This window comes from Dendrobates tinctorius, unplaced genomic scaffold (assembly GCF_039654945.1).
Source record: "Dendrobates tinctorius isolate UK_male_01 unplaced genomic scaffold, ASM3965494v1 ptg000019l, whole genome shotgun sequence".
NCBI classification, from domain to species: domain Eukaryota; kingdom Metazoa; phylum Chordata; class Amphibia; order Anura; family Dendrobatidae; genus Dendrobates; species Dendrobates tinctorius.
Window position 1 is genome coordinate 48,496,284 of NW_027361687.1, and position 15,526 is coordinate 48,511,809.

At 44.7% G+C, this 15,526-nt stretch overlaps 1 protein-coding gene across 1 annotated transcript in view; it reads left to right on the forward strand.

Moving 5' to 3' along the window:
* LOC141082912 (uncharacterized) overlaps positions 1-15,526 on the forward strand; it is a 784,035-nt gene that overhangs the window by 574,378 nt on the left and 194,131 nt on the right. Inside the window, exon 17 of the mRNA XM_073566962.1 lies at positions 15,127-15,297. Coding sequence (XP_073423063.1) covers positions 15,127-15,297 — 171 coding nt within the window. The remainder of the gene's footprint in view (positions 1-15,126; positions 15,298-15,526) is intronic.

Sequence of the window (15,526 nt, forward strand, 5' to 3'; positions counted from 1 at the left end):
ACAAAGCATATTGCAGCTCCCTCAACATACAGTATAGTGCAACTCCCCCCAACACACAGTACAGTGCAGCTCCCCACCAACACACAGCATAGTGCAGGCGCAGCTCTCCCAATACACAGTATAATGCAGACACGCACAGTATAGTGCAGCCCCATTCTGCTCCAGGCTCTGCTGCTCCGGTTTCATCGGTTCCACTGCTGGTACAGCGTGGCGCACGATGAAGTGACGTCATCGTGCGCCTGCTGAGTCAAAGGCAAAGGGGGAGTAAGCGTCTGACGCTCTCTCCTCCATCACTTCTTTCAACTGCATCAGCATCTATGATGCCGATAAGTTGAATGAGAGATGGGGGTGGCGCCAGACCACATAGCGGCCGTGGCTGTGGGCCACACCGTCCGATATCTTTTGCTTAATTAAAATACCTTTTACTTAGTGTTGAATTCATTCTGCATTAATGTTAGCGAAGCATGCTTATTTAGTTCAGCTTTTAGTTAAGCCTTTTTGCTGGTCTTAGGCTATGTGCACACACTGCAGATTCACCTGCGGGTTTTTTCCCACGGAACCGCAGGTAAAGTGACCTGCGGTTTTGCCCTGCAGTTTCACACCTCTACTATGGTAAAGGTGTGAAACCGCAGCAGAATCCGCAGAAACAATTGACATGCTGCGGAAAAAAACCGCAGCAAAACCGCGCGGAAAAAAACGCAGCGTGAGCACTGCGGTTTTGAAAACCCATAGGGTTACATGGTACTGTACCATATCTGCGGAACTGCTGCGGTTCTGCAGGGCCAAAACCGCAGCGGAACCGCAGCAAAAACCGCAGCGTGTGCACATTGCCTTAGAGTGGGTGAACTAGTTTATTTAAAGAAAACCTTCTCTAAACCTTAGGGTTTGTTAATTTCTGATATCTCGTTTAATGTTTCACATATCCTTTTATTTATAAGAAATCCAAGACAGATCAGCTTGAGAGGGGCGTAACTATTAGACTGGACCCCATTTCAGATTCCGCCATTTGCCCCGTAGCTGCTATAAAATGGTTGGAATTGAGGTCTAAAGTCCAGGGCCCATTGTTTGTTTATTCCAATAAGGAGCCAGCCACTATATGTCAATTTAAGGCAGTACTAAAAAAAAATGCTTGACTAAGCTATGGAAAGAGAATTTAAAGGTTACATCTCACTCTTTCAGGATCGGAGCTGCGACAGAAGCTTCCCGGGTTGGTTTACGGGATGAAAAAAAAAAATTATGAGAATTGGTAGATGTGAATTTAGAAGATTTAAACTGTATGTTCATCTAGAACTTTGACTAGTAATTGTTAATATTGGCTTTTCTAGGTCCTCTTTTAGTATGAATTGTTAGACATTCATTTATACACTGGGCTGAGAGGCGAACAAGCCAGAGGTCCTATACTGAAAACCTTTCATTTACAGTAGTTCTTCTTCAATACAGGTCTTTTGACACAGCATCAGGGTAATGAAATGGATGGATTTGATTCCAGAATTGAGGAAATTAGTGTTTAAATGGCCTACTCCTGACTTAATTATAGTTCATTAAGGAGGGAACAATCTGGGAGAAAACATTCTAAATCTTCTTGCCTTAATGAGAATGGATCTCTCCTTTTTAAAGTTGGAATTTAATAGCTCTTGTTTTGTTTTTTCAAAAATCGTTCCCAGACTGTTTTGTCTAGGCCAAACTAATTATTTTGGAGAAAATTCGAAGGAGGATTAATAAAGGAATGGAGAAATTTGTTTTTATTGAATGTTTTTTCTTTCAGGCATATAGACTTAGAGGGTTTCACCCCTGGCATTTACAGGAGCGATTTTGTTCATCTTTCTGACATTGGCCTTGACATTTGGATCTTTAATCTATGATTGAGAAATGGCTGTGGCGTTTTGGGGGGGGCATGCCTCTTTGAGTCATGGCGTTTGGGAAAATCGCCCATTTTTCTGGATGGATTGGTTTAGTATTATGATTAATTTATTGGTCTATTGGTTATTAATTTATTAAATGTTTTAATGAACTTTTCAGCTACCCTAAATAAATACTACAGCCATTATTCTTCTACACTTTGGTTGCACACTTTGGATTTCATCACACCAAGCTGCTTGCCTATTGCAGATTCAGTCTTCCCAGCCTGGTGCAGGGCTACAATTTTGTTTCTGGTGTCCTTCAGCAGCTCTTTGGTCTTCACCATAGTGGAGTTTGGAGTCAGACTGTTTGAGGCTGTGCACAGGTGTCTTTTATACTGATAACAAGTTCAAACAGATGACATTACTACAGGTAATGAGTGGAGGACAGAGGAGCCTCTTAAAGAAGAAGTTACAGATCTGTGAGAGCCAGAAATCTTGCATGTTTTAGGTGACCAAATACTTATTTTCCACCATAAATTGAAAAATAAATCTTGCCAAATCAGACAAGTTGATTTTCTGGATTTGTTTTCTCATTTTGACTCTCATAGCTGTGGTCTACCTATGATGTCAATTACAGGCCTCTCTCATGTTTTTAAGTAGGAGAACTTGCACAATTAGTGGCTGACTTAAAACTATTTTTCCCCACTGTATCTGGTAAAGCAAACAGCCCATAGTCTGCTATGTTTACTGATAATGATACTTCACGGGTAAGTGCACACCTTAAAGGGGTTGTCTACTACTAGGACAACCCCTTTTTGATCTAAATGTTTGGTACCAATAAAAAAGCTTATACTCACCTTCCGTTCTGGATTTATTCCTGCGGTGTCGGCACTCGCGGTCCTGGGACTGCTGTGCGGCTTTTGTGACACGTGACCCCGGCGCCCAATCAACGCTGGCGTCACTGTCCCCATCTTCTGTAGAACTGAACATGTAGACCAAGTCTGAGGTGCATCTGATCTCTGACTTCCTATTCATGCCCAATTTGTCAAAGGCAGAGACAGTGACGCCAGCCTTGATTGGGCGGCGGGGTCACGTGTCACAACAGCTGCACAGAAACCCCGGGACAGCAAGTGCTGGAACGGCACCGGCATGAGAGGGGAGTATAAGCTTTTTAATATTTTATTGGGGCCAAGCGTGAGGTCTTACAGGGAGTTGTCCAAGTAGTGGACAATTTCTTTAAGTATTTGCTGCAGACATTTCTGCACCAAAAAATGTTTCTTCGGCGGGAAAAACGCTGCATAAAATACATTTTTATTTACTTCAATATTGCCACATTTTTGCTTGTGTTTTCGATTAGTTTTTTCCTGTTCTTGAGAAAGAGTGATAAATGTGGTAAAAGCACTGAAAGAGTTGAATTGCTCCAGGCATGAAACTACTTCAAATTTGCAAGAAAAAATAAGCAACATATGCATGAGATGTCAGGAATCTATATCACTTTTCTGGTACTATCAAACATAGCATTTTTAAAACCATGGAGCTCTTTATTACAAATCTGTCCATCCCCCTAGTCAAAAGAAATCAACATTTTCCTAGAGGGAGATTTATATCCTACATTATGTCAATTTAGTTTTGTCTGTAGATAATAAAGTGCAGTGTACAATAATTTTTATTTTGAAAATGTCGCATATATCCAAATCAGTCATAACCCACAAGGGCACAAGCATATTCCACATTCACCACTACAAGTGGGCCTGTGTGCTGTCAGATGCCAGGGCTAAATTTCCATCCCAGTCAGTGTGACAAGTCAGACACTGCTGGTGTCTGTTGTGCATCAGATCCATCACAGATGTGGGGATTTGTTCTAAAAATAAGCCAGAATGCAGATGAACACAGAGCCATACACAAAATACAGTATGATGACATTTAAAGTAATGTACAAATGATTTAGGCAGGTTTGGAAAAATACTACAGATGAGAATGATTTACAAAACCAAAACATTTCATAGTTTATTTTTATCAATTAACAAAATGCAAAGTGAATGAACACTTGTATGACTCTAGGGATGAGCGATCATGCTCGGTGATACTCTGATATCACTTGAGTATTTGGGTTCTTGGACCTTCTCAGTAATTGACAAGCATTGTCTGGTGTCCGGATTTCAAGGTTGAATCTCTTATTGGCTGTATAACAGGAGCCAAATATGCGGGGATTGCCTGCCAGTGACTGTAATGCCATAGCCATTTTGGTAGTAGCATTAGTGTGATTGGCTAGCCACATTACCTCATCAAAAGTTATAAAAGGATCAGCGCCACCACGCTTGGCTCACTGACACCATTGCACAACTCAAGGACAGTTCTGATTGGAGGGAGAGAGTGATTATCCAGGGCTGTGTGTGCAAAGTTTAACTAATCAGAGTCCTCTAGTGGTGATACTGGTGCTGATGCTGAGCCACAGGGCCGGACTGGGACTAAAATTCAGCCCTGGCATTTGAAGTTACACAGGCCCACTAGTCACATGGTGACTATATAATATCTTTGTACACTTGTAGGTTACAAGAAGTGAGAGGAGACTAACACAACTATATAACATGTAGACAGAGCTGTGCCCAGTATTTCAGCTCAGTCCTATTTATTGCTTTTAGTTGCAGTACTCCTCCCAAAGCTCTGTCCCCTTTTGTACGCACGGTGACAGAATTCCTGGCAGAACTACTATCCATTTGGCAACCAGACCCCCTGGTCATAGCCGCCCCTATCATACCTCCCAACTTTTGAAGAAGGGAAAGAGGGAGAAAGACAGCGGCGAATTTTAGGCCACGCCCCGGCCACATCCATTTTGCAACTAGTCACACCCATGTCCACGCCCAACCGCACCCATTTAGCACCGCTGATCACACTGACTGGTACTGAGGGCACAGTGGCTGGCATTATGGGCATAACTGGCACTAAGGAAGAGAGAAAACAGAGAGAGAGAAAAAAGAAAACGGAGAGAGAAAGAAAGAACAGAGAGAGAAAGAAGAAAGAACAGAGAGAGAAAGAGGGGAAGAAAGAACAGAGAGAGACAGAGAGAGAAAGAAAGAAGTAAAGAAAAGAAAGAACAGAGAGAAAGAGAGGAAAGGAAAAGAAAGAGGGGAAAGAAAGAAAGAACAGAGAGAGAGAAAGAAAAAAGAAAGATTAGAGAGAGAAAAAAGAACAGAGAGAGAGAAAGAAAATGAGGGAAAGACAGAACAGAGAATGAGAAAGAAAGAACAGAGAAAGAAAGAAAAAGAGAGAAAGAAATAAAGAAAGATTCTATAAAGATACTATAGCAGCCCGGCTCCCATTGTAGTGCCCACCTGAGCCTACCAATGCAGGACATATCATGATCCGCTCACATAGCCGGCATCCCTGATTCCAAGGCGATCCCACTGTCAGAGGAGGACATGGTGACGGAACTGAAGCATTCCTAGTTCCGTCACAATCTCCTCATGAAATTATCTAATTTCCGGTCAGCTTCCAGCACATCACTTCCGGTGTAACGTCATGTGTGAGTTTTAAAATGCTCCTTGGGGCTCCGCCGTGTACTCCTGTGTCCGTGGGAAAAGCCTGCTTTGTATGCTTCGTACACACATGGCTCCGCTCCGTACATCCCGTACACATATGGCTCCGCTCTGTATACCCCATACAAACGCGGCTCTGCTCCGTACACCTTGTACACACATGGCTCCGGTCCGTACACCTCGTACACACACGGCTCCTCTCCGTACACCCCGTACACACACGGCTCCGCTCCGTACACCTCGTACACACACGGCTCCTCTCCGTACACCCCGTACACACATGGCTCCGCTCCGTACACCTCGTACACACGTGGCTCCTCTCCGTACACCTCGTACACATCCGGCTCTGCTCCGTACACCTCGTACACGCGTGACTCCTCTCTGTACACCTCGTACAGACACGGCTCCTCTCCGTACACCTCGTATACGCGCGGCTCCTCTCCGTACACCTCGTACACACACGCGGCTCCTCTCCGTACACCTCGTACACGCGCGGCTCCTCTCCGTACACCTCGTACGCGCGCGGCTCGGCTCCGTACACCTCGTACACACACGCTCTGCTACATCTACCCTGTAAACCCCTCCTGACCCCACACATACTTACCTCATCCAGCACCATGACAACCAGCACAGCAGAGTCCGGCAGACACCAAGAGGCAAGGCTGAGCGCACAGGACCTGTGATGAGGTCACAGGAGGGGCGGAATCAGGGGTCACATGATCAGGGGTCTGGACTCTGGACAAAGGCTTCTGATCATGTGACTCCTGACTTCTCCCCTCCTGTGACCTCATCACAGGTCCTGCGTACAGAGAAGGGAGCAGGCAAGCGATGCTGTGAGTGGGGGGGAGGTCTCAAGCTAGGGCGAGGATGGGGTGCGTGGGGAGGCGTGGCGGCTTATCTCCCTGCAGTGCGGGAGGGTTGGAAACTATAACCGCCGTGCCCGCAGAGGGCCGGCAGCAGGCCAGATGAGCGTGCGCTGCCGCCCGCGGCCCACATGAAAGCGGCCCAGCGGGAAAATGCCCGGTTGGTTATATTACCAATCCGGGCCTGCTGGGCCATCATACTAACAGTCCTTCTAAAGGCTAATCGTTTGCTTTCCTGTTTGTATGAAATACATTCTGCATTTATCCTAGGGAAAGTTGCAGGAGCAGGGAGAGTCCTATAGTTTTTATTCTGGTGCTGAAGGTGAACCATCATACTAACAGTACTTGTAAGGGCTAATTTCTTGCTTTGCTGTTTGTATCAGATACAATCTGCATTTAGCCGAGGGAGCAGAGCAGGGAGAGTAGCACAATTCAGCCTATAGGTGAGGCTTAGAGCTTTCCAGTCTATTGTTAAATATATAGCTGTTGCTTTTGACCACATTCTTTTTTTGGTGGGTGAATAAACTGACTATATTGTCATCCATACAGTTTAACATGCTTAGTGTTGCATTACGGTGGTATATAATACTCCAAAAAAATGTTGATAAATTTTTATTCATTCAATCTGTCATCTATAGAGTATTATAGAGTATTACGTTCTTTGTGTTACATTTTGGTGGTATATTACACTCCAAAATGAGTTCAAAATATTGTCTGGATTCAATTTCTCATTCATGGTCATGCATACCAGGATAGGGATGAGGGGGCCGTGCATACCAGTATGGGGATGAGGAGGCCAAACATACCAGGATGGGGATGAGGAGGTCATGCATATCAGGATGGAGATTAGGAGTCCATGTGTTATGAATAGGTCAACGAGGAGGATGGCAGGAATAGGCTAGGCCACCAGGAAACCAGAAAGGTTGGTAACTTAGCAGATTGCAGACCTCAAAATGCACAGGAAGAAACAATCACCAGCAACAACTGAGGGAAGCCTGCTCACTTAAATACTCTCAGTCAGCAACCCCTGACTTCCAATCATCGTCGTCAGGTGGCAGACTTCTATCAACCCGGCCAGCTCCACTACCCGCAGTAACCACCAGAGGGTGCCCCGACTCAGAAGTTAGATCAAGGGAGTTCACAACAGCCATGCATACCAGAATGGGGATGAGGACGCCATGCATACCAGGATGGGGATGAGGAGGCCATGCATACCAGGATGGGGATGAGAGGGCCGTGCATACCAGGATGGGGATGAGAGGGCCGTGCATACCAGGATGGGGATGAGGGGGCCATGCATACCAGGATGGGGATGAGGGGGCCAAGCATACCAGGATGGGGATGAGGGGATCATGTATACCAGGATGGGAATGAGGGGACATATATACCAGTGTAGGGGATGTTAATACAGAATTGATCTCAATTTTGCTTCAATTTTTTTTTTTATTATCCTCCTCCAAAACTTAGTTGTGTCTTATGGTCTGGTGCTTCTTAGTCCCAAAAATACGGTAGATGCTGAAATGTGGACTGGTGGCCTGGACCACACAATTAGTACAAAGAATTTATATATTGAAGTGGCAAATTGTGGCTGCACCACAGCATTAGCACTCCAGATTTATATGCTGGAAGGTTGATTTCACACAGGATCCTATCTATCTGAACTAGCTGAGAATAAACTGCCTAGCTAACTATCTGACTAGTTGCAGTAGCAGCCTCACTATGCTGTTAAAGTCAAAAATGGCACCGAAGCCACATGTCCGCTTTTTATATGTAGAGACACATGCGACGTAGGCAGCCAATGACACAAGCTCTTGTGTTTGGATGTTGTAGATGGTTTCTGCTCCCTGATTGGCTGCCGAAATCTTCACACATTAAGTTCATAAAAAAATTTAAAAAAAAAATAAGTCCCGCCGTTCCTCTGACCATTTCCCACCCCCTCACCTCAAACATATTCTCCCTGCTCATCATACAGTACCTCTATCCTAGCCAAAGTACTTAAAAAAGCATTAGTGGAAATGCAATCATTTTCTGAACCTTGGCCAAATTTTGTCAATTTGGAAGAAAATGCTCAGGAATCCGAACACAAATCCAAATGTGCAACATCCGTGCTGAATTTGAGATTGGTGAATATTTCTGAACAAATTTGTTCATCTCTACTGAGGAGGGGAAGGACTAACATAAGCTTTTTGCTAGCGCAACAGAGGCTGGTACCCACAAAACACACAAACTTCATCTGGTCTTTCTTAGTGGATGAGTTGAGGGGGAATGAATAGGAAGAGATGGAGAAGGAGATGTAGTGTAGCCGTCATGGTGGAGACAGGAAAGTATTGGCTGTAGGGAGCTTGACACAAATAGCCAACTTTATGTACCATTGCTTTTCCTGTGACCCTCACATTATATTTATCTTGGCTAAAAAAAAGAATCCTGGCTGTTCTCCCTACTGGACTCATGCTACAAGGAGTATCTTTCATCTCTCCTTCCTGAGGTGGAGAGGTCTGCTAAAATTGTGCTATACCAGAAGGCCATTGTGGAAAATATTTGAAAATATTCCCATCAGACAAAGTGAGTGGCAGGGGGCAAGCTTCCTAAACAAGGAGGAGAGGCAAGCGAAACACACACCAGGTACAGCAGAGGCAATTTCATGACACCATCCCAGCATCCAGGCCCTGATGACCATGTATTTTTGATAAGGAGGGCAAAGTTTTTAAAGATGATCAAGCAATACTTGGCCAACAAAACAAGTGTACTTCCTAATTCCTCTGCAACCTTCAACTATTTCATCTCAAAGCTTAACACCTGGCATGAGTTGTCTCGCTGTGCCTTGGAGATGTTGAGCTGCTCTGCCGCTATCATTTTGTCTAAGTGAGTTTTTTGGGCTGCCTGGGGGGTCATAACAGACAAGAGCTTTCGCCTGTCAACAGAAAGTACTGACAGGCTCACTCTGATAAAAATGTACAAAGCCTGGATTAGGCTGGTTTCACACTTGCGGTTTTTTTTGCGCTGTATTTTAGCGCTAAAAACGCATGCGCTTTTTTCCCTATATTTTGCATGGGATGCACTAAAGTGCGCATACACATGTGTTTGTATGCGTTTTTACGCGCATGCGTTTTTTTGTGGTGTGCGCTCGGGTGCACAAAATGCATCCTGTTGCATTTTTTGGGCGTCCGACTTGCCTCAAAAAGCGCATGCGCGCACAATGCATTTTTTTTTACAGCAAGACACCCATTGTAAGTCTATGGGGGCGCATACGTGCGCATTGGCATGCTCATGTATGCGGTTTTTTGCGCATGCGTTTTTTGTTGACCATTAGCTAGACAATGGAAATTAGGGGTTTGGGTTAGAGTTAGGGTTAGTTAAGGGGGGTTAGGGTTTGGGTTAGTATGTTTTGGTTAAGGGTTAGGGTTTAGGGTTAGTTAGGGGTTAGGGTTAGTAGGGTTTGGTTAGGGTTAGTATGGTTTGGTTAAGGGCTAGGGTTAGTATGGTTTGGTTAAGGGTTAGGGTTAGTAAAGTCATGGTTTGGGTTAGTGTTAATCCTAACCCTATCTTGATTTTTTTGGTGAGGCCAACTAATGTTGGAAAAAAATGCAAACGTGGTAAAAACGCACTACAAACGCATAAAAACGCTGCGTTTTTTTCATGCATGCGCATAAAAATGCTTGAAAAAAACCGCAGCATTTGTATGCGTTTTTTCCATGCGTTTTTTTTGCGGGAAAAACGCGCTGCAAAAAAAAGCAAGTGTGAAAGTAGCCTTAGCCCCTACTTTTCCACAACACTAGATGACAGTAGCTTGCAAAGTGTTTTTAAACTTCAGTGCTTGAATGAGGCCCGCTAGTTGTTGCCTTTAAGGGTCTATGGATGACTGGATGACCCTCCTGTTTTTTCCTGGCTTTGCACTGTGTGCAAAGCTTTTATGAGTGTAGTAGTGACTCAACTACTTTTCCTTATTTTTTTATGAGGCACTCCAGTTGGTGCCTTCAAGGTTGTATAGATGACCCTCTTTATTTTTGTATGGCTTGGCACTGTGTGCATAGCCTTTAAGAGTGTAGAAGTGCTACAACTACACGGTTTAATTTTTTTTATGAGGCTCTCCAGTTGGTGCCTTCAAGGGTGTATGGATGACTTTGCTTGTAATTTTTGGCAGGCTTTGCACTTAGTGCATAGCCTTTATGAGTCTAAGAGTACCACTGCATGACAATTTGAACAGAATGAGGCCCTCCTTTTTGTCTAATACCATGTGTATCTGAGTCTCTCTTCCATCAAATGTTTGGCAGATCTTCCTTACTTCATAATGTACAATCAAATTTCCAATGTTTTAATGAAAATTCCAAATTTGGTTTATTTAAATTATTTTTTTAAAATCCTTTTTAAATTTTGCCTTACATACAAGTCATTATACAGGAAAGAATGTTTCCTTTTTTTTCCTGTAAACTCCAATTTCTTGTTGATTTTGAATGTTTTTGTCACGACACAGCTGACAAGTTACCTGGGACCAGGGGCTCCTTTCCTGGCCCTAACACTAGGGGGCTCCCTAGCTCGCCCTGTTCCACGGGATACTTCAGATGGCAAAAACACCAGCCTCTGCCCTTGCCCTATCTCCTAAGTCAGCCCTTCGTCTGTCCCCTTCCCCCACCCAGGGAAAAGGGAGCGCTACTGTGCACTGCAGTACACCAACTCGGCAAACAGGGCAACAAAGACAAGGGGAAAATGAAAACTCCACACACACACAAAATATTCACTCACATTTAACAGAGGAATCCTCCAGGTAGTGCAGGAAGGGGAAGAAAGCAAAACAGGGAAGAATACGGATTTATCAAGCGTATTAACCAAACAGTTGCTTACAACTCCTCCAGCTCTCTTTCTCATACCAACTTCTCTCCCTCCTTTTGTCAAGTAGCAAAAAGCTAACTGTGACAAGAACTTGGTAATAGAGCCCAGATTTTATAGGGAAATGGAGTGGCTAACCGAGCACAGCTGAACATAGGGATTTCCAACATGGCCCAGTAACAACCCCTGTTCTTCTGGAAGAAATAAGCAGGTTTAATACACCGGAGTGCTTCTCAGTGGCAGAGTAGAAGCAACCAGATGCTGAAGTCTTCTGGCTCCACTCTGTTGCGGTAACCCCATGACAGTTATATTGTCAGTCCTTAAAGTGTAGTAAAAGTGTGACACTATTGTTCTCAGCAGCAATCTGGAAATCAGAGATGCTTCCACGGGTCTTCCCCATGCTTTTCCATCCATTTCAACATTTTCACGGCCCCCTCACCTCCTTGTAGCGTCTGCCAGAAGAATGCTTGGATTTCCCATTATACTCTTTACTTGAAATGAGCATCCAAGCATTAGGAACTGCTCTGTTCCAGTAACGAGCATCCAAGCATTTTCGTGCTCGCTCATCCATATTGACCACACTTTGTCTTCATCAGGTCTTCTACATACACTTGCACTAAGTTTTACAAAGAACTCTGCAGGAGGTTTCTTCTAACATCTTGGAGAACTTGCCCCAGACCTACTGTGTATGAGGCTTGTGCATATCCTTCTGTCTCTTCATGTTATCCCACTCAGATTAGATGATATGAGAACAGGTCTCTGTGGGGCCAGATCATCACTTCCAGGACTCCTTGTTCTTTATCACACTGGCTGGATGTTTGGGGTCATTGTCTAGCTGCAAAATAAATTTGAAGACAATCAGACGTCTCCCTGATGGTATTACATGATACATGAACCGGGCAGCACGGTGGCTCAGTGGCCAGCCTTGCAGCGCTGGAGTCCTGGGTTCGAATCCCACCAAGGACAACATCTACAAGAAGTTTGTATGTTCTCCCCGTGTTTGCGTGGGTTTCCTCTGGGTACCCCGGTTTCCTCCCACATTCCAAAGACATACTGATAGGGAATTTAGATTGTGAGCCCCATCGGGACAGTGATGATAATGTGTGCAAACTGGGATGCGTCATCCACATGAAGTAAGAAGAATGATGGCATCGCATGAAGATGGGAGGTGCCGGACCAAAAAGAGCGACACCCTTCGAACTTGACCATCCCGCAGGTAAGTATAATAAAAGTTATTTTTCAATTCTTTCAGGTCGGGTCGGGGGCAGATATACAGCATTCTAGAATATATCGGCCAAACCTTGTGACAGGTTTCCTTTAACTATGTACAAAATTATAGGAACAGGGGTGCAGAAAAATATGGCTCTGGCTGTAACAAAAGTAAATTATTCCTAGGAGAGCTAGAGCGTAGCATAATAATGAGTGTCTTCAGAAGCATTGAAAACGGTGAGGTGGAATGTTCTGCAAGTTTGTGGCTGCATTTCAGCAAATGAAGTTGGAGATTTGGTCAAGATTAATGGAGTTCTCAATGCTGAGAAATGAAAGCAGAAACTTATACATAATACATTACCATCACGGAGGCGTATAATTGGCTCTAAATTTATTCTGCATCCAGACAACGACCTCAAACATCCTGCCAATGTCATTAAAAACAATGAGTCTTGGAAATGATGATTTTGCCCACACAAAACCCTGATTTCACATAATCTAGTATGTCTGGTGTTACATGAAAAAACAAACGGATTTCAGCAAGGCTACATCCACAGAAGATTAGTGGTTAGCTGTCCAAGATATTTGGAACCAGGGTCATACTGGCCCACCGGAGACTCGGAGGATTCTCCAGTGGGCCCAGGCATTGACATCTGCTGGCATACTGGCCAGCAGCTGCCTAGGGTCCCCACTGCTCCAGGGGCCCCCAGCCAGTGGCTATGGGGCCCCTGAGTCAAGGGGACCCGCCCTGTACCAGTGGAGCAGCAGCGGGTCACAGGAAGCCACACCTGTCCCCGCTGCTAAAGAGAAATGAATATTCACGCTTTCCCACGCCCCCATGGGCGTGGAGAGGAGTGAATACCATTTTACTGCCCACATGTAAAGCCCCACCACCACTGTCTCACACTCACACACAAAGCACAGCAACGCACCACATACACGCACGCAGACAGACACACAGCACCACTCACGTCTCACAGCACTTCCTGGCGTCCTGCTTCCTGCCCTGCGCTTCCCTATCTGAGACAGCACAGCTGGATGATGTCACCATTCAGTGCACAGCTGTTTCAGACAAAGCTGCCAGGCAGGAAGCAGGACGCTGGGATGTGCTGCGAGAGGTGGGTAATGCTGTGTGTTTGTCTGCGTGCGTGTATGTGGTGTGATGTGGTGCTTTGTGTGTGAGTGTGAGAGTGGTGCGGTGGTGTGTGTGTGTGTATATGTGGTGCGGTGCTTTGTGTGTGAGTGAGAGAGTGGTGTGATGCTGTTTGTGTGTGTGTATTGGAGATTGGCAATGATGGGGTGGTGGGGAGGGATGATGGGGTTGGTGGGGAAGGAGGCAATGATGGAGGTGGTGAAATCGGCAATGATGGGGTGGTGGGGAAGAAGGCAATGATGGTTGTTGTGGAAAGGACGATGATGGTGGTGGGGGAGGCAATAATGGAGGTGTTGAAATGGGGGTGGTGGGGGAGAAAGCAATGATGGTTGTGGTGTAAAGGACAATGATGGTAGTGGTGGAAAGGACAATGGTGGTGGTGGGGTGAGAGGCAATGATTGAGGTGGTGGAATGTGCAATGATTGGGGTGTGGGGGAGAAAGCAATATGGAGGTGATGATGAGGACAATGATGGGGGGTGGAGGGGGAGAAAAATGATGGAGGTGGAGAGGGGCTGCATTATACTCTATGAGGGGGGCTGCATTATACTCTGTGGGGGGGACTGCTTTATTCTCTCAGGGGACTACATTATATTTTGGGGGCTACATCATACTATATGAGGGGGCTTCAGTATACTCTATGGTGGGGCTGTATTATTCTCAGGGGACTACATTATATTCTGGGGGCTACATCATACTATATGGAGGGACAGCATTATGCCCTATGAGGGGGCTACAGTATACTCTATGGGAGGGCTGCATTATATTCTGTGTTGGGTCTGCATTATATGCTATGAGGGTGCTACATTATATTCTATGGTGGGGACTGCATTATACCTTATGAGGGGGTTGCATTATATTTTGTGGGATGCTGCATGATATTCTATGAGGTGGGCTGCATTATATTCTATGAGAGAGGGTTGCATTATATTCTATGAGGGGGGCTACATTATATTCTATGAGGGAGGCTACATTATTTTCTATGAGGGAGGCTACATTATATTCTATCAGGGGGCGACATTTTATTCTATGAGGTGCCTACCCCAACCCCTGCTACATAATGAAGACGTGTACAACCTTATATTATACCCTGATTAGCGTGTTTTACCACACAATTGGTGGTCTTGTATTTACTTCTATGTAACTACATATTCGGCCCCATGAATGATTTTCTCTGGTGGGCTCAAGGTGCTCCAGTCCAACGCTGTTTGGAACAACCTCCTTCTGAGATCCTTCAAAAACTGTTCAAGTGACAAGCGTACCAAGAGGAAGATATAATAATAATCTTTATTTTTTTATATAGCGCCAACATATTCCGCAGCGCTTTACAGTTTTGCACACATTAACATTATCAACACTGTCCCCGTTGGGGCTCACAATCTAAATTTATGTTCCACCTCAGGTCAGTGTTGCTTGTGAGAAAGGTCATACTGGCTCCTCAGTGTTTCATCTGTTATTACTAGGACTATCAGCTTGTGAATTAATTTATATGATACATTTAGAGGTCCTAGTACCTAAAAGGAGTTTCTGTCATTATTCCTGACATGCATCACACACAGGAGGCGGCTTCTAGTGATGACATTTATGAATTTTCCTAGCAGCCGGGAACATTTGCTCTCCACGTTCACAGTCTATTGTCTATTGATTTTAGACTAATGCTCTGTGGATGCTTCACCAATATCTCATCTGTTTATTCTTACAGACTGGCTAATAATCATCTACGAGACACTTCCTGCACCAAGTTGGCATCTGGAATAAGGAATAACCGGTACCTGAAGAAACTTGACCTGTCCGTTAACAGTCTGTATGGTCTTCACTTTGGTACTTTAATGGAGGCTCTGTCCAATCCAAACTGCAATATAGAGGAATTACGGTGAGGATAATAGACATGTACAGGACAGAGATGTGTGGGTATAAAAAATGTGTACAGAACGGAGACGTGCGGGTATAAGAGACGTGTACAGGATGGAGAAGTGTGAGTATAAAAAGTGTGTACAGTACGGAGACGTGTAAGTATAAGAGACGTGTAAAGGATAGAGACGTGCGGGTAAAAGAGACATGTACAGGATGGAGACATGTGAGTATAAGAGATGTGTACAGAA